Source organism: Engystomops pustulosus, chromosome 2, assembly GCF_040894005.1.
Source record: "Engystomops pustulosus chromosome 2, aEngPut4.maternal, whole genome shotgun sequence".
NCBI classification, from domain to species: Eukaryota; Metazoa; Chordata; class Amphibia; order Anura; family Leptodactylidae; genus Engystomops; species Engystomops pustulosus.
In genome coordinates this window covers 13,798,139-13,820,525 of record NC_092412.1, presented here as the reverse complement: position 1 = coordinate 13,820,525, position 22,387 = coordinate 13,798,139, and the positions used below count along the sequence as shown (strand labels likewise).

Here is a 22,387-nt window from a genome sequence, read left to right as displayed (position 1 = left end):
ACCAACAAAGATTTAATTCTATCTACTTTCTCCATCGGAAGCCTGAACTCCATCCGTTCTGAATCTATTACTATACCTAAAAATTCCAATTCGCGACAAGGCAAAACAGTTTTCTCCACAGCAACAGGCACACCAAACAAATCCATCAACTCCAGAAATTTATTTAACAAAACAGAACAAACTAATGAGGATTCCGGACCAATGAACAAAAAGTCATCTAAATAGTGCAATACGCTACCTAAACCGACCTCAAATTCAACAACCCATTGCAAAAATGAAGAAAACATCTCAAAGTAATTGCACGATAATGTGAGACCCATCGGAAGACGCCTATCAAAATAAATCAAATTGAAAACCCAAGGAGCTAAAACCGCTTGGGCAAACGGGTAACAGCCTAAAGGCAGAATTTATATCCGCTTTGGCTAATAAAGATCCGCGACCATGACTCATTAACAGATCAACTGCCTGTTCAATGAAGCATACTCAACGGATGCTAAACCTCTATCAACCGGCTCATTCAAAGATCCCTTCTCCGGAAAAGAGAGATAGTGAATGAGTCTAAACTCACCAACCTCTTTTTTCGGTACAATCCCCAAAGGAGAAATTCTAAAATTCTTAAATGGTGGCTGTTGAAAAGGACCCATAACTGTTCCTAACTGGATCTCTTTCAAAAAATTTTTGTGCAATGTTACTGATTTCAAATTCTCCACCCAGCAGCAACCTTCACCATCAAACTCCGGAATTAAAAAACCATCCTGAAAGACCCTGAAGATTACATTAGCTTTCTGTTGCTCTGGGTAAAGATTTAACCAAGGTAACATTTTTTGTAGCCTCACTGGCGTCTGAGCTTTTTGAAATTTGCTCTTTAATAGAAAATTGTTGCTGGGCTGATTGATTGTTTTTCTTATAACACTTTGACATTGGGTGGGTACCGCCCCTTCTTGTATCCACCGGAGGGGAATAAGAGCTCCCGCTCCGCCTGATCCTCTTTGGCGGTAGTGATGGCCCTGCGACACCTGCGCCTCCCGACTCTTCAGGCTCCCGCTGAGACGCCACCAACGTTTCAAGCTCTAATATGTCCCCTGCCGCCAGGCAGGTCCGGAGCCACTCTTCTCCACCTTCTTGTTCAGCTCTTTGCCGCATCCTCTGAAATAGGGCTTCCATCTTCAGCTGCGCTTCAAACAATTTCTTCTTGAGGACTGGCCAAGATCACCGGCGACTGCTTCTTTTAAAGGTGAGGCTTCAGAACTAATAACCAATTAGAAATACGCCTACTAAAACTACTCCAGCAACAATAATTTCATTGCTCCAGCCCATAACCAATCCAGGCTGAGCGTACCAAGCCAGTACAGTAACAACGATTCTGTTGCTCCAGCCCATAACCAATCAAAGCTGAGCTTACCTCAGGCCCTCAGAACCTGAATAAGTGAGCAGTAACCAGGCAGAAACCCTGCCAAAAGCGGGGGGGGGGGGGGGTGCACTTGATTACAGGTGGATTATATTCATCATCATTCATTTAGGACGACATTGGATCATTCAGAGATACTCTGGAGGGAGTTTGCGGCTCTGAAAGTATAATAAGTATGAATAATAATACACGCCCCACTTTTCAGTTTATTATTTTTTACAAAAGTTTAAAATATTCAATACATTTCATTCCACATCACAATTGTGTCCCACTTGTAGTTGATTCTTCACTAAAAAATTACGATTTTATATCTTTGTTTGAAGCCTGAAATTTGGCAAGAGGTGGAAAAGTTAGACACAGGCGCAGCGGCACCGTCACCAAGATACAGAGGAATGAGAATCAGAAGACGACAGATACGTAACATGTAAAAGTTGAAATCGCATAAGAAACCATTTTTTGTGATGATTGGTGCGTGTACATCAGGCATTTATTGGGAACAGGGTTTTGTAGAAATATATTTTAAGCCAATTGGTCCATCTGTCTGCCCAAGGAGTTTTTATGTACCATAAACGCTGTAGGCATCAAAATTTCAACTATAGAGATCTAAACTGGTAATGTCCATAGTGTATAGAGGCTGAAAGCTTCTCTCCTGTGTGAATTCTCTGATGTCTAACAAGAACAGATTTCTAAATAAACCAATTTACACATTTAGTACATGAAAATGGCTTCTCCCGTGTATGAGTTCTCTGGTGGTTTACAAGACACTATTTCTGACTAGAACATTTCCCACCTTGGACTTGAAACTGGCTTCTCCCCTGTGTGAGTTCTCTGGTGACTGAAAAGTTGTCCTTTGCTGACAAAACATTTCCCGCATTCAGAACATGAAAATGGCTTCTCCCCCGTGTGAGTTCTTTGATGGTAAACGAGACGCCATCTCTGACTAAAACATTTACCACATTCTTCACATGAAAATGGTTTCTCCCCTGTATGAATTTTCTCATGCTCAGCAAGATATGACTTCTGTTTAAAACATTTCCCACATTCAGAACATGGAAATGGCTTCTCTCCTGTGTGAGTTTTCTGATGTCTAAAAAGCTGACCTTTACTGCTAAAACATTTTCCACATTCAGTACATGAAAATGGCTTCTCCCCTGTGTGAATTCTCTGATGGTCAACAAGATACCATTTATGACTAAAACATTTCCCACATTCAGGACATGAAACTGGCTTCTCTCCTGTGTGCGTTTTCCGATGTCTGAAAAGTTGTCCTTTCCTGATAAAAGATTTCCCGCATTCTGCACATGAAAATGGCTTCTCTCCTGTGTGAATTTTCTCATGTGCAACAAGTATTGATTTATAACTAAAACATTTCCCACATTTAGGACATGAAAATGGCTTCCCTCCTGTGTGAGTTTTCTGATGTCTAAAAAGCTTTCCTTTCTCTGCAAAACATTTCTCACATTCAGTACATGTAAATGGCTTCTCTCCTGTGTGAATTTTCTCATGTTCAATAAGATATGATTTATAACAAAAGCGTTTCCCACATTCAGGACATGAAAATGGTTTGTCTCCGGTGTGATTTCTCTCATGTCTCAAAAGCTCTCTTTTCCCCGTAAAACATTTTCCGCATTCAGCACATGAAAATGACCCGTCCCCTGAGTGAGTTTTCTCATGGTTAACGAGTTGCCATTTTTGTCTAAAACATTTCCCACATTCAGAACATGAAAATGGCTTCTCCCCTGTGTGAGTTCTCTGATGGTAAACAAGCCGCCATTTCTGATAAAAACATTTTCCACATTCTCCACATGAAAATGGTTTCTCCCCTGTGTGAATTTTCTCATGCTCAATAAGATATGGCTTCTGGTTAAAACATTTCCCACATACAGAACATGGAAACGGCTTCTCTCCCGTGTGAGTTTTCTGATGTCTACAGAGCTGTGCTTTACTGCTAAAACATTTCCCGCATTCAGTACATAAAAATGGCTTCTCCCCTGTGTGAATTCTCTGATGGTCAACAAGATACCATTTATGACTAAAATGTTTCCCACATTCAGGACATGACACTGGCTTCTCGCCTGTGTGCGTTTTCTGATGTCTAATTAGTCGTCTTTTCTCGCTAAAGCATTTCCCACATTCTGCGCAAGAAAATGTATGCTTAGCTGTGTTCATTTTCACATATTGATCAAGACTTGATTTCTGGGTATAATTTTTGTCACATCTTGTATGCGAAAAATACTTGTCCTCTGGGTGACTTTGTAGTTGAACAAGAAGATTGGATTCTACATTGAAAAGCTTCTCAAACTTTGGACATGAAAACTGCCTCTTCTCTCCATGATTTCCCTCCTCTGTGGAAAGACGTGACTGATTATCTTCTACTTCACCACAAGGAGATGAGGGGGGACGTCCATGGGAACCTCTTGTACTTTCACCTCCTGAAAAATATAGTCGAGAAATCAATATTGAAGGTTTCTTTCTCAGCACCGTTTATGGGTGATAGTATTAGTAAAGGTAGATGCATACAGTAATACTGGTGGCAGTAGGAGTGTGACCTGTCATATGGAATACAGGCAGATTGTGAGTAACTTAAGCTGACGAGATCCCCTTACTGCAGCTTCTTCCTGTGCAGTGGCATGTGTTTCCTATGTTATCTCAGATTGAGAGTAACTGAGGACACTGTCACCAGCAGAAATGTCCTTGGTTATTGGAGATAGTAACAATTTGCAGGAGGCAACCCAAGCCAATGGTCAGAAAGAAAGAGAAGGAGTGAAGAGAAAGCAATCAACCTTGGTGGCTCCTTATACTGGAGAGAAGCCACAGTGAATGCTAGTTCTATCTCTGAAAACCACGGCTTATCTTCATGATGTAGGGGCTGTAATATTTATAAATGAAAAAAAAAGGTTCAAAGGGTATGAATACATTTGTAAATCAGTGTATGTCATCTCCATCTCCTCCCCTGGATGTGACCTCTCCCTGCAATGTATAAGGGAAGAATAACCCACAAGATACATGAAAGGCTCTTACCCTCCTCTGTCACTGATGAGGGGATTTCCTCTCCGCTCCTCCTTCCACCACAACTTTCCTGGAAAGATCCAACATGAGGGACATGGGAAAACAAGGAGAGGTGTCCAGAAATTATCTTTTATCCAAGTGAAGGTCAATAACATTAAGAAACCAGGAACTAAGCAACTTAAAGGACATCTACCACCAGATTACTGGTAGTCCTAATTAGGCTGCTCGTTACATCTAGGCGGTGGAGGGACCAACTTTTCTGGCATCTTTTCTGGCACCCAAGCGGCTTTTGATTTATTCAGTCCTGCAAGCCTCCACCTGCTGCTGGCCTGCCAGTGAACTGGGAGAAAGCACACACGATACTTATTCCCCGGCAGCAGGAGGAAACATGCAGTGAGGGGTGTGTATAAATTTAAAGCTGGGGAAGCTGAGAGGCGCTCGGACGCCTGAACGTTGTTTTACAAAGTTATTATTTCATTATTAAAGATGCCAGAAAACTTGAAAAAAAGGAAACGGACACCCTAATTAGGACACGCTATCACCAGATTTAAAGATGACCTTCAAAGGAATGTTAGTTCCACCATCCTACCTGATGATGCAGTGGGAGGTTCTCCTCCGGTTCCTCTTTAATATCTCGGGAATCTTCAGGACTGGGACATCTCTCTGGGGAATTTCCCTGACTGGATGCATCTATAGGAAATATATATACAGTGACAGTAGGGAATTTATTTTGGATCTGGCCCCAAAATACACCTTGAAGGGGTCTCCACCACATTGGACATGTGTAAATCAGGTCTAACCTGAAGATTTTAGCTATTTTCTCCCACCCAACATATCCATAGTGGCGTTTAGGCTGGGAACAACAGAAAACTTGTGGAGATAGGGTGTAATACATGCTTTCTCAGCAAGAAAACTGAAAGAATCCATAGTAAATACCACCAAATATAAATTACGAAAGATCAAATGCTAGATGAGTATAGGTGACCTCACACCTGCTCTGTCCTCTATAATCAGGAAGGTCTCCTCTTACCTGGTGATGTGAGGGGCTGGTGGTCCTCCATCATGATGTCCTTGTACTGGTTCTTGTGTTCTTCTATATACTCCCACTCCTCCATGGAGAAATAGACAGTGACGTCCTGACACCTTATAGGAACCTGACACCCACAATGACACAGTCATCACCCAGACCCCTCCCTTGTGTTATTGTACAATGTCCCAGCATTCCCGGCAGCGCTCACCTCTCCGCTCAGCAGCTCAGTGATCCTGGAGGTAAGTTCTAGGATCTTCTGCTCATGTATCAGTGAATGAGGTGGAGGCTCGGTGATGGGGCTCTGGGTCCATCCTCCTGACACACGGGGGGTCACACACTCACCAGACGACTTCTTCACTACTGTGTAATCCTGTGTATGGGGAGACACTGATCACTACATAGATCCTAAGAATCCTTCACCTCTCCAGTCATTTCCCGCTGTTATTCCTAGAGATAAGAGCCGTGTCCTGGGAGACTCTCACCTCTCCGGTTATCAAGGAGATCATCTCCAGGGTGAGCTCCAGGATCCTGGCCGCCATCTGATCTCTGTCCTTTTCCATCCCTCATCAGTCTCTGATGGAAAAGATCATCAAGAGAAATGAAAGCAGAATATGCAGGAATATCTTCCATGACCTATATGATTTGATTAACTAACTAAATCAGTCAGTCAATCTTCTGTGTGTATCATGTACACCATGATAGATGATATACCATAATATGTGTGATAGAAATCCTATTCTGTGCAATTTAATATATCTTTATACTACAAAATCCAGTCCAACAAATTAGCTTTCTGTATGACCAGATTACATTCTTAACCTTAAAGCAGAAGACCGCAATCTCAGGGCATAAATCAAATTCTACAAAATATATGTACTGGGTGCCTGCAGCTGATAACCCCTTTATGAGAATCCACAGACAAACAGCAGAAAAGAATAAGAAGATCTCAGGATCAGGTAAAATCAGGACCAAGGTCTCTATTCACCAAGTAACGACGGAGCATGCATCGCCATACACAGCAAAAAACGTTATTTTTGCCATATACACTACCATCCTGTACTCCAGTGGCACAGATCCTACAGGGGGCACTTAGAGACATCTCTATGGGCCTCCAGGTCACCATCCCATTAAGCTTAAGCATTAAGATAAAAGTTGAGAGTCCTCAGTTGTTGGGGGTACTTAGGGGTCTTGAGCAGGCAGGGGGGGGGTGTTTGGACATTACTTACTAGTGCCCAGTACATGATTAAACAGTTTGATGGTATTGGGGTAAAGAAGTTGTGAAATCTGGCAGAAATCTGGCTGTCGCGGTCACTGATGTTGGTCTGTTACAGCATTATGGTTGGCCACAACGGGTGATACCACGTTTTATTTGTAACAATTGCTTCAAATTTCCGTAGGCATCTTTATTTCCATAACGTATCAAACAGACTCATTGATTGTGATTTGGGCCCTTTTTGTAATTTTTGTCCCTTCCATTTATGCGGCCCTCCCCCCAGCAGATGATGGCATAGCAAATGACGCTGGCAATAATTGTGTCATAGAACATCCTCAGGATCTTGCTGCAAATGTTTGAATTTGATCTCCCTGAGGAAGTACATACGACCATGCTTTTACTCCATGTCCCTCTCGGACGTCCACTTGAGTTTGTTGTCTATCGGTTCAGTACGCCTAGATACTTGTAGAAACTGACTTGTTCAATTGACTGGTCTCTGATATGGCTACGGATGCACAACGGTTTGTTCCCTCGCACGTCAATGAACATTTCTTTTGTTTTCTCAATATTTTTGATGATATTATTTCTTTCACTCCACTTTACAAAGTTGTCTACCTCCTGTCTGTAGTGGCTTTCCTCGTCATCTTTGATGCATTCCACAATCACTGAGTCGTCAGAGAATTTTTGGAGGTGGCAAAGATCTGACTGGTGTCTAAAGTCCGATATATATTGGTGAAAAGAAAAGGGGAAAATACAGTGCCGTGTGGTGCACCTCAATTTCTGACTACTATGTGCGATTGTGCCCCACCTATTTGGACATATTGGGGCTTATTTACTAAGGGCCCACAGCCGCATTTCTGTCGGGTTTTGCAATGTTTTCAGGGATCGCGTCGTACAGGATCGGATTTTGCCGCATCGGCACCAGCTTTCACGCGACACAAATCGGGGACAGGCCGTCAGACGATCCGACGGATTAGCACAACATACACCGGGAAGAAGAAGGTGAACTCCGGCGGACCTAAGCAGGGAAGCGACACATGCAGGATCTCGTGCCCACGATCTTGTTGAATCGCGCCAACCTTCATCTTTGTCGGACAGTCCGGATCGGGGATCGCGACAGGACGGGGTAAGTAAATGTGCCCCAATGAAGCCTATTCTGCAAGTAGTCAAGAGTTCATTAAGTAATTATTGGGTCAATATTGAGGAACGAACAGGAGTTCCAAAACGCGTTCAGTCTATGCCTATTAAGATTATCCAGTATACTTTCAAGATTGCTTCATAACAATATGGGGAGAAAAATAAGCATTTATATATAAAAGATTGGCGTTTCATCAAGTTGGAATAATACCACAGAGTATATGATATTGATTTGCATTATTAAGATTCTATATCAATTCTATGACCAAAACGGGCAAACCAGATCGAGGTATCGGACAGCATCGAACTACAGGTCTCAGCGCACCAACAAAACTTCTACAGCGCAGCCGCAAACAAATCTGAGCCTTGTTCTAAATTATACCAAGCCTCGTTCTCACAACACGAGTGGAGAGGTGCACATTGTGCGGACATGCCGAACTGAAACGGTGGAGTCTTGATGAACAGACCAACTATCGAGGGTATCGTATGACATAAATTTTAATATGAATTGATTGAAATGACACTACTTAAATCCTTACTTGGAAATCCTAAATAGGGGTTATACTGCCCAGCATAGATAACGGGCTGCAAGAAATTATATCATCGGGACATTATTTCTGAACAAAAACTTTTTTTTTATTTTTTTATGATAAATCCTATGTAATTTTTTCTACCTTTATGAAGGATAACATTTGAGACATCATATGAAAATCAATTACCACCCTTATATGTTAACATTGTACGTTGTTTTTTACATATATGATTTTGTTTTTATAGCTATTTTATACTTTATACATTTTGATATCTTTCACATCCATTAATAGCATGTGGCCCCACAATTATTGTATTTGTGTTACTTAACACATACACTCAGCGGCCACTTTATTAGGTACACCATGCTAGTAACGGGTTGGACCCCCTTTTGCCTTCAGAACTGCCTCAGTTCTTCGTGTCATAGATACAACAAGGTGCTGGAAGCTCCTCAGAGATTTTGGTACATATTGACATGATGGCATCACACAGTTGCCGCAGATTTGTCGGCTGCACATCCATGATGCGAATCTCCCGTTCCACCACATCCCAAAGATGCTCTATTGGATTGAGATCTGGTGACTGTGGAGGCCATTTGTGTCCAGTGACCTCATTGTCATGTTCAAGAAACCAGTCTGAGATGATTCCAGCTTTATGACATGGCGCATTATCCTGCTGAAAGTAGCCATCAGATGTTACAGGGTACATTGTGCTCATAAAGGGATGGACATGGTCAGCAACAATACTCAGGTAGGCTGTGGCGTTGTACCAAGGGGCCCAAAGAGTGCCAAGAAAATATTCCCCACACCATGACACCACCACCACAAGCCTGAACCGTTGATACAAGGCAGGATGGATCCATGCTTTCATGTTGTTGACGCCAAATTCTGACCCTACCATCCGAATGTCGCAGCAGAAATCGAGACTCATCAGACCAGGCAACGTTTTTCCAATCTTCTACTGTCCAATTTCGATGAGCTTGTGCAAATTGTAGCCTCAGTTTCCTGTTCTTAGCTGAAAGGAGTGGCACCCGGTGTGGTCTTCTGCTGCTGTAGCCCATCTGCCTCAAAGTTCGACGTACTGTGCGTTCAGAGATGCTCTTCTGTCTACCTTGGTTGTAACGGGTGGCGATTTGAGTCACTGTTGCCTTTCTATCAGCTCGAACCAGTCTGCCCATTCTCCTCTGACCTCTGGCATCAACAAGGCATTTCCACCCACAGAACTGCCGCTCACTGGATGTTTTTTCTTTTTCGGACCATTCTCTGTAAACCCTAGAGATGGTTGTGCGTGAAAATCCCAGTAGATCAGCGGCAAAGCTACCGGCGGCATTAACGTCATGACGTCATCGGGGAGCGGCGATCCGTTGCCATGACAGCCTCGGATCACACAATGATCCGAGGCTATCATGTTTTAGGCCATCTATTACAATGTGCGATCTGCACATTGTAATAGATGGTGTGCAAAATCCCCATATACTGCCATACTGTAGTATGGCAGTATATGGTAGGATCAATCAGACAACCTAGGGTTAAAGTACCCTAGGGAGTCTGAAAAATAGTAAAAAAATTTAATAAAAAAAAAAAAAAATTATATTAAAAAAACCTAAAAATTCAAATCACCCCCCTTTCCCTAGAACTGATATAAATATAAACAGTAAAAATCATAAACACATTAGGTATCGCTGCGTCTGAAAATGCCCGATCTATCAAAATATAAGAATGTTTTTTTTACTGCGTTTAACCCCGTAACGGAAAATAGTGCCCAAAGTCGCAAATGGTATTTTTTTGCCATTTTGAAAAATATAAAAAATTCAATAAAAAGTGATCAAAAGGTCGTACAATTCTAAAAATAAAAGCATTGAAAACGTCATCAAAAGTCGCAAAAAATGACACCACCCACAGCTCCATACACCAAAGTATGAAAAAGTTATTAGCGCAAGAAGACGGCAAAATGAAGAATTTTTTTTTTGTACAGGAGGTTTTAATTTTTGTAAATATATGAAAACATTATAAAACCTATACAAATTTGGTATCCATGTGATCGTATTGACCCAATGAAGAAATTAGACATGTCATTTGGAGCGCACAGTGAAAGACGTAAAATCCACGCCCACAAGAAAACGGCGCAAATGCGTTTTTTCACCATTTTCACTGCATTCAGAATTTTTTTCCCGCTTCCCAGTATATGGCATAGACAATTAAATGCCATCACTATGAAGTGCAATTTGTTACACAGAAAACAAGCCGTCACACAGCTCTCTACATGGAAAAATAAAAAAGTTATGGATTTTTGAAGGTGGGGTGTGAAAAATAAAGACGCAAAAACGAAAAAGGGCCTGGTCCTTAAGGGGTTAAAGGCTAACCCTAACTGTGCCACCCTGCTGTTCGAGGTATGTGTATGTTTTGTGAAGGTGGAACAGGACAGCGCCATCGACTCTCATTTTTTCATTATACACAAATTGTAAAGGGTCAGTCCTATTCACCGCTCCCTTCAGGTGCGACACTATTACTTTTTCGAAGGTCTTCATCGTCTGAGAAGTCAGGGCAATCGGTATTGGGGAGGTTGTCTTATCTTCTGTAGTGGGTGCACATGGATCCGCTTCCAGATGTCAGGAACATTTCTGAAGCTAAAGCTGTGGTTGAAAAGGTCTTCAAGTGTCCGTCATAGCTCCTTAGAGCATGTTCTTAGTAGTCTGGGGCAAATCCGTCAGGCCCACGGAGGCTTTGTCCAGTCTGAGGGACGTCAGATAAGAAAACTTTCACCTTGCCCGTAGTTGGGATGTGAGTTTGGGAGTCAGCGACTTCTATGGGTTGGTCGTCATCGTGCCCTTCAAAGAAGCGGTTAAAGAATTGGTTTGGTTCTTCTACCATCACCTCAATCTTTTCTCCCGGCACGGATTCTTCTATCTCGCGTCCAGATTTCCTTTGTGTTCTTCTTCCCTCATTTGTCCTCCAGCTTTTCCTTATGAATGAGGTAATCTGTACCCGGGGGAGGCTCGTGTGGTTATACTATCCTGTACTATTGTTATTTCTGGCCAGTAATGACCATTTGGGTAGGTTTGGTTATGTAACTGGTTCATGTGTGTGCGCGCTTCTATATTGTAATAAATAATACTGCGGTTATGAGGAGCAGGATTTTATTCTGTATTTTCCTAGTGAACGATCCCGGTGTATGAAGCATCTAACACTCGCTCAGTCGCTAGTTTGCCTTATAGGGATCATCTTGGTTACATTCGCACATCTGTAAGATTGGGTTGTCATCGATCACCCCCATATATTCACCGAGAGGGTCCGTGTCTGGCTAGGCATAAGGTTACGGGATCCTGCTCCTTAGAGCTCGACCTGCCGAGGCTTTGTCGATTTTGAATTCCCCAGATATTATCGATGCAGTTCTCCCCCCTCCAGAATACAGTCAGGAGCTCAGGAGACCCGGGAGAAGGTTTAGTGATTGGACTGAGACTCCTCATTATACATTTACTAGGAACCAGAAGAGCTGGACTGCCCATCGCTACAATGTGGGTGAGCTCCTGGAGCATGCTGGGAGTTGTAGTCCTTCCATATAGTGTATGTGCTCCTGGGGCATGCTGGGAGTTGTAGTCCCTCCATATAGTGTGTGTGCTCCTGGAGCATGCAGGGAGTTGTAGTCCCTCCATATAGTGTGTGCTCCTGGAGCATGCTGGGAGTTGTAGTCCCTCCATATAGTGTGTGAGCTCCTGGAGCATGCTGGGAGTTGTAGTCCCTCCATATAGTGTGTGTGTGCTCCTGGAGCATGCTGGGAGTTGTAGTCTCTCCTTATAGTGTGTGTGCTCCTGGAGCATGCTGGGAGTTGTAGTCCCTCCATATAGTGTGTGTGTGCGCTCCTGGAGCATGTTGAGAGTGGTAGTCCCTCCATATAGTGTGTATGCTCCAGGAGCATGCTGGGAGTTGTAGTCCCTCCATATAGTGTGTGTGCTCCTAGAGCATGCTGGGAGTTGTAGTCCCTCCATATAGTGTGTGTGTGTTCCTGGAGCATGCTGGGAGTTGTAGTCTCTCCTTATAGTGTGTGTGCTCCTGGAGCATGCTGGGAGTTGTAGTCCCTCCATTTACTGTGTGTGCACTCCTGGAGCATGTTGGGAGTTGTAGTCCCTCCATATAGTGTGTGTGCTCCAGGAGCATGCTGGGAGTTGTAGTTCCTCCTCTGGTCACTTACCTCTTCTCTCCTCAGTGCAGGACACTCTCTACCTCACACACGTCCTCCTGCTCACTATCCACTAGTCATGTGACCCTGGGAGAGTGATGTCTGAGGGGCGGGGCTCCTGCTCACTATCCACTAGTCATGTGACCATGGGAGTGTGATGTCACTGAGGGGGCGGGGCACTCCAGGAGGACAGGAAGCAGTTGAGGGTGTATAGAGTAGAAGTGGTGGATGAAGGACCTGTGATGATGTCACATGTCATGTGATCAGTTCAGAAGTGGGTGGGACTAGGACCTAATGACATGATGTGGGGGTCTATCTCTTCCAGAAGATTCCCGGCTGCAGACATGACTGTTTCTATGTGGTTGTGTCTCTTCAGTACAGTGTAGGGCACGGGTTTAGCTGAGGGAGAGGCTTGTGACAAGGGAATGATGGAGAAGATGAGGCAGTGATTGAGTCCGTGTAAGAGCGGAGGTGACAGGATCAGTAGGGAGAGGCAGAGCTGTGCCCTCTATACACTGATTACGGGAAATCTCTCTGTCAGTTCATCTGGTGGTAACAATCGCTGACTGGACTTGTCAGTTGTTTGGCTAACATTGGCAACATAGGGGCAGATTTATTAGGCTGTCTAACAGTAAGAATGTTCCTATTTGCCCATGGCAACCAATTACAGCTCGGCTTTCATTTTACCAGTGCTCATGAATATTTTAAAGGTAAGCTGTAATTCGTTGCTATGGGCAACTTGATAAATCTGTCCCACCAGGTGTGATTTGTTTCATGTAATTGATGCACATTTGGCATCTATCTTGCCAGATCCACTCAAACTGACCTAGGTGTAAAGTGATTGTGCTCTGCGCCCTCTTGATCATCTCAGCAATCTTATTTTTTTCCTTCTTTTTGATTAATCATCACCAACATACGACAAAAATATGATGCTCGCAATTGTGGTTTCATTGGACTTTCTCAGGATTATTCCCTGACCACGAGTTTGCCTCACGATTCTGCACTACGCCTTGGCCGGCGGAAAGACCTGGTGGTACCACGCCGCAACAAGTCCAACCTGCTTTGCGGCGGGCTCTGATGAAAACTGGATACCACTTAGACTCTGGTCCCAGGTGTCGGCTTACATCATCAGATCAGAGGATTCCCTACCTTTGATCGTGATCGTAAGATCCGGCCATGGATCCGCCAAGGTCCCGCTAGCTGTTCAGGTCAATCTTACCACCATAGTGGCCCAGCACTTCTGGCAGATTGCTGCGCAAGGTCAGCAACGTGGACAAGTTGCCGCCATGCTGCAGCAAGCTACTCAGCACCAGCGTCAAGTTCCTGCAGTTTCTTCTACTACTCCTGTTTGTCTACCTTCTGTGGAACCCAAGCTAAGACTCTCCATGCCGTCTAAACATTATGGGGATCCCAAATTGTGCAAGGGCTTTATCAAGCAGTGCTCCCTGCACATTGAACTCATGCCTACGCAGTTTGTCACAGAACAGTCTAAAGTGGCTTTCATCATCAGCCTCCTCTCTGGGAAGGCCCCAGCATGGGCCCTCTGGGACAGGAATCTCACCACCTTCTTCGCTGAGTTCTGACAACCGACATCTGGTTTACTGAATGGTTGGAGGAGCAGCGCCTGGCTCCTGTCTTCTAAGGTCACGTCCCTTGGTGAGAGCATAGCTTCACCATGACTGAACTTGCTTGTTTTACTCAGCTCCAGAACAGGTACTCAGTTCCAAGCCACAGCCTTCTTGGATACTGGTTCCGTGGGTAATTTCGTGGATGCTGCCTTGGTCTCCCAGTATAACCTTCCTGTCGTCTGCCTAAAAAAGCCGCTGGCTATCTCCTCCGTCAGCAGACAGGTCCAGTATATTACCACACCGAGCTTCTTTCCCTGCAAATCGGGGCTATACAAAAGGAGAGACTGTCGTTTTATGTGCTTCCCCAATCTACGTCTGCCATTCTGTTGTGTCTCCCGTGGTTACAGCAACACGCTCCAGTGCTCGAATGGCAAACTGGGGAGGTTCTTCGCTGTGGTCCTGAGTGCCAGTCTCGCTGTCTCTCCGTTCTTCGCCCGGTGCCCACCATGTCTGCTTTAGTATCCTCCAAGCCTTTGGTGGGTTTTCCCTCTGCTTATATGGACTTTGCCGATGTCTTCTCGGAGAAGCAAGCAGAGACTCTGCCACCATACCCTCCTTATGACTGCCCTATAGCGTTGCTGCTGGGAACGTCTCTGCCACAAGGTCATGTATACCCATTCTCCATACCCGAGACCCCGGCTATGTCACCCTATATCAAACAGAATCTGCAGAAAGGGTTCATCTGCAAGTCTTTGTCTCCTGCCGGTGTTGTATTTGTTTTGTGGCCAAGAAAGATGGTTCTCTCCTCCACTGCATAGACTATCATGGGCTTAATAAAGTTACCGTGAAGAACCGCTACCCACTACCTTTGATCACAGAACTCTTTGACCTCCTCTGTGGAGCTAAGGTCTTCACTAAGTTGGACCTTCGTGGGGCATATAATCACATCTGCATCCGTGAAGGGGATAAATGGAAGACACTGCCTTCAACACTCGAGAAGGGCACTTTGAGTATCTGGTAATGCCCTTTGGACTCTACAATGTGCCTGCAGTCTTTCAATAATTTGTCAACGACATTTTCAGAGACTTATTATATTCCTGTGTTGTGGTTTATTCGGGCGATATCCTGGTTGTCTCTACTGACCTGGAATCTCATCGTGCGACCCACGTGCGACAAGTTCTCAGGCGTCTAAGGGCCAATTGCCTATATGCAAAACTCGAGAAGTGCCATTTCCACCAGAAGAGTCTTCCGTTCTTCAGTTATATAATTTCTGACAAGGGTCTATAGATGGATCCCTCCAAGCTGTCTGCGGTTCCCCACTGGCCTCGCCCAGTTGGACTACAAGCTATACATAGATTTCTAGGCTTCGCTAACTGCTAACAGCCGTTCATACCACATTTCTCCTCCCTCGTGTTGCCTCTTGTAGCGTTAACAAAGAAAAATGCTGACCCTAAGCTCCGGCCTCCAGGGGCTGAAGAAGCATTTTCTAAATTGAAGTCTGCCTTTGCCTCTGCTCCTGTTCTCACTCAGCCTGATACAGAAAAACCGTTCGAGCTTGAGGTTGACGCTTCCTCTGTAGGAGCTGGAGCTGTCCTCACCCAGAAAGGGCCCAACGGCCGTACACTCATCCGGTGGTTTCTTCTCAAAGACTTTTCCTGCTGTGGAGAGGAACTACTCCATAGATGATTGGGAGCTTCTGGTCATAAAACTTGCCTTGGAGGAGTGGGTTATCTGTTGGAGGGAGCTCTTCATCTGGTCTGTATCTTAACGGATCACAAGAACCTCCTATACCTCTAGACAGTCCAGCCTCTCAATCCTTGACAGGCTTGTTGGTCCCTCTTCTTCTGCCATTTCAATTTTATGATACACTTCCGTCCAGCAGAGAAGAATGAAAAGGCCAATGCTCACTCTCGTGCCTCTGATGTCATTGGGGAAGAATTGGTTCCTCGTGATATTGTTCCTCCAGAACAACTTGTTGTGGCCGCCCCTGTGGATTGGTGACAGTTTCCTCCTGGCACAACTTATGTTTGACCTGCTTATATCTTGTTACTACTGGTTGGCAGATCTGGTCAAGGACGTTCGAGATTTTGTGAGTTCCTGCGCTTCCTGTGCCCGTAACAAGTCGGCACAAGCAGGTCTACTTCTGCTGTTGCCGATAGCCCAGTTGCCCGTGGACTCACATAGCCATGGACTATATTTCGGACCTGCCATCTTCCACTGGGAATTCTATCATCTGGGTGGTAACTGACAGGTTCTTAAAGATGTCTCATTTTGTTCCACTGCCAAGTCCGCCGTCAGCTCCTCGTCTGGCCAGTCTGTTCTTCCTCCATATCTTCCGGCTACATGGACTCCCTCTGCACATAGTCTCGGACCGTGGAGTCTAGTTTGTTTCCAGATTCTCTGCAATCAACTGCAGGTCAAGCTGCATACCATCCTCATACTATCGGGCAAGTGGAGTCAACCAGATGGAATTTTCTTATAATTCTCTAGACTCTGAATCTGACAGTACTGTTCCCTTCTTCATTGTCTACGGACGACTTCCACGCCCACCTCTTCCTCTTGACGTTCCTTCTGATGTACCTGCTGTAGAGGAACTGCTACGGGATTTTAAGTCCATCTGGGAGCAAACTCGTCATTCTCTACTTCGGGCATCTGCCCGCACCAAAACACAGGCCGACAGATAACATAGGGCTCCTCCAGTCTTCTCTCCTGGGGATAAGGTCTGGCTGTCCTCCAGGTATGTCTGTCTGAAGATCCCCGGCTACAAACTCGTCCCCGTTTTTTGACCCATCCGAGGCACTAAAGCGCATCAACCCCGTGGCCTACAAACTTTGTCTCCCTCCCACCATGCGCATCCCGAACTTCTTCCATATCTCCTTCCTATCGTCGGACAATGCACTTTCGGTGAACTCCGCGGACCAGGTAATTAAATGTGCACCAATATTCCAATATGTGGTCTGACCAGGGATTTGTATAAGGGCAAAACTATGTCCTTATCATGAGAATCTATTCCTCGCTTGATGCATCTAATAATTTTATTTGCTTTAGCAACAGCTGCTCTGATCACCAAAATTAATTTTACCTTCCACTTATACCCCCAAGTCTTTCCAGCTTCCGTTTTACCAAGTAATTGACTGTTTAGAACATAATTATACTTTTTGTTTCCATGGCTGAAGTGCATAACTTTACATTTATCTACATTAAACCTCATCAACCATTGCTCTGCCCACTCCTCAAGCTTCCACAAATCCTTCTGTAATGCTAAACTATTGACCTCAGTATAATTTACTTTACACAGCTTAGTATCATCTGCAAATATTGAAACTTGACTGTGTAAACCCACTACAAGGTCATTAATAAAAATATTGAAAAGAAGTGGCCCCAATACTGACCCCTGTGGCCTCCACTGGTAACAGCAACCCAATCTGAGAATGTGCCATTAATAACGACCCTCTGTTTTCTATCACTAAGCCAATTACTTACCCAAATACACAGATTTTCCCCTAGTCCCAGCAGTCTCATTTTATGTACCAACCTTTTATGCGGCACGGTGTCAAATGCCTTTGAAAAGTCCAGATACACAACATCCACAGCGTCCTCCAGATCCAATCTGGAATTCACTTCCTCATAGAAGCCAATCAGATTAGTCCGACAGGACCAATACCTCATAAACCCATGCTGATACTGGGTTATAAAGGTTATGTACAGTGTACACCAGGATAGCATCTCTAAAAAACCCTGTGGCTGCCTGGTAAAATGTATATTTTTTATCTTTAATTTGTCTGGTGTCATTTTGTGACCCGAATCCTGATTTCTTTAGGTGGACATGTTGGAGCCTCTTTTTTTTTTACCTTATATTTTAAGTGACACAGAAATCATGTTGGGGGACAAACCTTTTACACTGATTGTTAAATTTATTGTTGGACACAGGCGCAGCGTCACTAAGATACAGAGGAATGAGAATCAGAAAATGACAAGAGATACAGAACATGTTAGAGTTTAAATCACATAAGAAACCATTTGTCATCGGATTGTGTCGCACGCGATTCGACAGATTCGGACTGACATTCGGAATTTAACATTCAAATTGTGTCGCAAGCTAATGCACTTACATGCACCACTAAAAAGATGGTGAACTCTGTCGGACCTGAGCCGGGAAGTGACACATGCAGGATATCGGGCGCACGATCTTAGTAAATTACGGCACAGTGCATTATCATCGGACAATGCGCTTTCTGTGAACTCCATTGGCCGGCTAAGTAAATGAGCCCCATGAAGTAGTTGAAAACGGCTTCTCCCCAGTGTGAGTTTTCTGATGGTTTACAGAATATCATTTCTAAAAATAAAAATATCATTGACTAAACCATTTTTGGATTTGAAACTGTCTTTTTCCCTGTGTGAGTTTTCAGGTGTCTGAAAAGTTTATCTTTGGTGAAAAAACATTTCCCACATTCAGAACAAGAAAATGGTTTCTCCCCTGTGTGAGTTCTCTGATGGTTAACAAGATTCCATTTCTGACTAAAACACTTACCACATTCTCCACATGAAAATGGCTTCTCCCCTGTGTGAGTTCTCTGATGGTTAACAAGATGCCATTTCTGACTAAAACACTTACCACATTCTCCACATGAAAATGGCTTCTCCCCTGTGTGAATTTTCTCATGCTTAACAAGATGTGACTTAAGATGAAAACACTTCCCACATTCAGAACATGAAAATGGCTTCTCTCCTGTGTGAATTTTCTGATGTCTAAAAAGCTGACTTTTACTGCTAAAACATTTCCCACATTCAGAACATGGAAATGGCTTCTCCCCTGTGTGAGTTCTCTGATGTCTTAAAAGATGACGTTTACTGCTTAAACATTTCCCACATTCAGGACATGAAAATGACTTCTCCCCTGTGTGAGTTTTCTCATGGTTGACAAGTTGCCATTTTTGACTAAAACATTTCCCACAATCTCCACATGAAAATGGTTTCTCCCCTGTGTGAATTTTCTCATGCTCAACAAGATATGGCTTCTGGTTAAAACATTTCCCACATTCAGAACATGAAAATGACTTTTTCTCTGTGTGAATTTTCTGATGTCTATAAAGCAGTACTTTACTGCTAAAACATTTCCCACATTCAGTACATGAAAATGGCTTCTCCCCTGTGTGAGTTCTCTGATGGTAAACAAGATGGAATTTATGACTAAAACATTTTCCACATTCAGAACATGAAAAGGGCCTTTTTCCTGTGTGAATTTTCTGATGTCTATTAAGCAGAACTTTACTGCTAAAACATTTTCCACAATCAGTACATGAAAATGGCTTCTCCCCTGTGTGAGTTTTCTGATGGCCAACAAGATGCCATTTATGACTAAAACATTTCCCACATTCAGAACATGAAAATGGCTTCTCTCTTGTGTGAGTTTTCTGATGTCTATAAAGCAGTACTTTACTGCTAAAACATTTCCCGCATTCAGAACATGAAAATGGCTTCTCTCCTGTGTGAGTTCTCTGATGGTAAACAAGCCGCCATTTCTGATTAAAACATTTCCCGCATTCTTCACATGAGAATGGTTTTTCCCCTGTGTGAATTTTCTCATGCTCAATAAGATATGGCTTCTGGTTAAAACATTTCCCACATACAGAACACGAAAATGGCTTCTCTCCTGTGTGAGTTTTCTGATGTCTACAAAGCTGCCCTTTACTGCTAAAACATTTTCCACATTCAGTACATAAAAATGGCTTCTCCCCTGTGTGGATTCTCTGATGGTCAGCAAGATGCCATTTATGACTGAAACATTTCCCACATTCAGAACATGAAAATGGCTTCTCTCTTGTGTGTGTTTTCTGATGTCTATAAAGCAGAACTTTACTGCTAAAACATTTACCGCATTCAGTACATGAAAATGGCTTCTCCCCTGTGTGAGTTCTCTGATGGTAAACGAGCCGCCATTTATGACTAAAGCATTTTCCACATTCTCCACATGAAAACGGTTTCTCCCCTGTGTGAATTTTCTCATGCTCAACAAGATATGGCTTCTGGTTAAAACATTTCCCACATACAGAACATGGAAATGGCTTCTCTCCTGTGTGAGTTTTCTCGTGTCTGTAAAGCAGTACTTTACTGCTAAAACATTTTCCACATTCAGTACATAAAAATGGCTTCTCCCCTGTGTGAGTTCTCTGATGGTCAACAAGATACCATTTATCACTAAAACATTTCCCACATTCAGAACATGAAAATGGCTTCTCTCCTGTGTGCGTTTTCTGATGTCTATAAAGCAGAACTTTACTGCTGAAGCATTTCCCACATTCTGCACATGAAAATGTTTTTTTAGTTGTGTTCATTTTCACATATTGATCTAGACTTGATTTCTGGGTATAATTTTTTTCATGTCTTGATTGCAAAAAATACTTGTCCTCTGGGTGACTATGAAGATGAATAAGATTTGATTCTTGATTGAAAAGCTTCTCAAACTCCGAACATGAAAACTTCCTCTTATCTCCATAATTTTCCTCCTCTGTGAAAAAATGTGATGGATTATCTTCTACTTCCCCACAAGGAGATGATGGGGGACGTCCATGGGAACTTCTTGTACTTTCATCTCCTGAAAAACATGTTTCGAAATCAATGTTGCAGGTTTCTTTCTCAGATGATATCCTGAATCGTATCTGGCGAGTAATGCACGAACGCCATCATAACCTTGTGTGTATGCACTAGCATCACTGTCACTTTGTCTATGTCCTAAATGCCGGATCTACCAAAATATAAAACTAATTATCCAAATAGCCAGGCTAAGGTGACAAGATCTGGGTCCTACTTTTTGATGTTAGAACCTTTTCATTTTCAGACAATGTATCAGAAACATAGGCACCAAGAACACACTAAGCTGAAAGGGTTTTTTTTGTCAAGGGTGTCCCTACGATCCTGGATCACAGGCACACCCGTGCCCCTCTCCATGGCGGCGCCCTCCCCAGCCCTCACTTACCTCTCTACGTTCCTGCTTCTGTCCCGGCCGGTCGGCGTGAGCGCATCGGCTCTCGAAGATTTAAAGGGCCAGCACATCCCTGATTGGTGTTGGCCACTTACGGGTTTTCTATTTAAGCAGGTTTCTCCCATCAACCTCCGCCGGATCTTTGAGCTATATACGCAGAGAAAGCTTCACTTTGCGATTCCTCTTCCTCATATCCTGACCTCCTGTTGTGACCTTGGACTTCACCCTGACCTTGCTCCTTCGCCACCAGCCCTGACCTTCTGTTCTGCACCAGTTTCTGCATCATCGCCACCTGTCCCGACTAAGTGCCTAACCCCGAACAACGAGATTGCCTGTTGTTCCTGTACCTTGAACTTGGCTGCCACCGTGGGCAAGTCGCACCTGTGGAACGACCTGGTGGCACCACGCCTCAGCAAGACCATCGTGCTTTGCAATGGGCTCTGGTGAAGACCGGGTACCACTTAGACTCCATTCCCAGGTGTCTGTTTGTGTCCTTGTCCGCGGTGGTCAATGGAGTTCACTGACCCCGAGCCCTGACAGTAAGAACTGGCCATGGACCCTGCCAAGGTGCCGATTTAGAAACTGCCACTGTTTTGGTCCAGCAGTCCCAGCAGATTGCCTTGCAAGGAGAACAGCTAGGACAAGTCACCGCCATGGTGCAAGAGTTGCTTGCCATTCAGCATCCTGCGACTACTCCTGTGACTTCTCCTGCTACACCGGCTTGTCTTCCTGCCGCCCAACCAATACCTGACAAGTATGATGGGGACCCCAAGCTGTGCAGGGGCTTTGTGACCCAGTGCTCCTGGCACAAGGAACTCATGTCGTTTCAGTTTGTCACTGAGTGATCCAAGGTGGTATTCATTGGGACAGAGGTGATCCGGTCATGGCTACACACACAGCTTTCCTGGCGCTGTTTGAAAAACCTGCAAAAGCCTCCTTAGCTCAGACTGTGGCACTGAATCTGCGCCAATGGGACTCATCTGTTGGAGAGTATGCAGTTCACTTCCGCACCCTGGCCTCTGAACTCTCTTGGACGCATTGGCCGCTCGTGACCTGCCATCTACCCTGAGTGGTCTCATTACACTTGCCACTCAGATTGATGTGTGGTTCATGGAGCATGCCAATGAGTTACGTCACAAGCAACCCCAAGTCCGTCCTTGACGTCTACCTCGCTTGGCTCCTGCTTTCCAAAGGCCGCTCCAGGCGTACCGTCTGCGTAGGAGCCATTACAAGTGGACAGTGCCAGACTCTTCTCCCAGGAACGCTCCAGACGAGAAGGAGAATCTTTGCCTGTACTGTGCCAGTTTGAAGCACTTCATTGGGGCTTGTCCGG

The 22,387-nt window shown here is 44.2% G+C and overlaps 4 protein-coding genes across 6 annotated transcripts in view; 2 read left to right on the top strand and 2 right to left on the bottom strand.

Annotated features, from left to right (window-relative positions):
• Positions 1-22,387, top strand: part of LOC140119963 (uncharacterized) — a 1,020,783-nt gene that overhangs the window by 508,286 nt on the left and 490,110 nt on the right. The window lies entirely within an intron of this gene.
• The window catches only part of LOC140119783 (uncharacterized), a 157,870-nt gene that overhangs the window by 5,168 nt on the left and 130,315 nt on the right, over positions 1-22,387 (top strand).
• The window catches only part of LOC140119794 (uncharacterized), a 76,135-nt gene that overhangs the window by 15,571 nt on the left and 38,177 nt on the right, over positions 1-22,387 (bottom strand). Inside the window, exons 1-6 of one of the 3 annotated variants that reach the window (XM_072139184.1) lie at positions 12,517-12,663; positions 5,930-6,020; positions 5,448-5,817; positions 5,007-5,107; positions 4,430-4,487; positions 1,606-3,840 (exon numbers count right to left, since the gene is read on the bottom strand). The exons of 1 other annotated variant lie outside the window; for it this stretch is intronic. In XM_072139184.1, the coding sequence (XP_071995285.1) occupies positions 2,183-3,840; positions 4,430-4,487; positions 5,007-5,107; positions 5,448-5,532 (1,902 nt within the window). In that variant the 5' untranslated portion in view covers positions 5,533-5,817; positions 5,930-6,020; positions 12,517-12,663 and the 3' untranslated portion in view covers positions 1,606-2,182. Of the gene's footprint in view, positions 1-1,605; positions 3,841-4,429; positions 4,488-5,006; positions 5,108-5,447; positions 5,818-5,929; positions 6,021-12,516; positions 12,664-22,387 lie in introns of those variants that run through there. One more of the 3 variants, XM_072139185.1, reaches the window with a different exon arrangement.
• LOC140119766 (uncharacterized) overlaps positions 17,980-22,387 on the bottom strand; it is a 32,110-nt gene continuing 27,702 nt past the window's right edge. The window contains 1 exon segment of the mRNA XM_072139118.1: positions 17,980-20,667. Coding sequence (XP_071995219.1) covers positions 18,431-20,667 — 2,237 coding nt within the window. The 3' untranslated portion in view covers positions 17,980-18,430.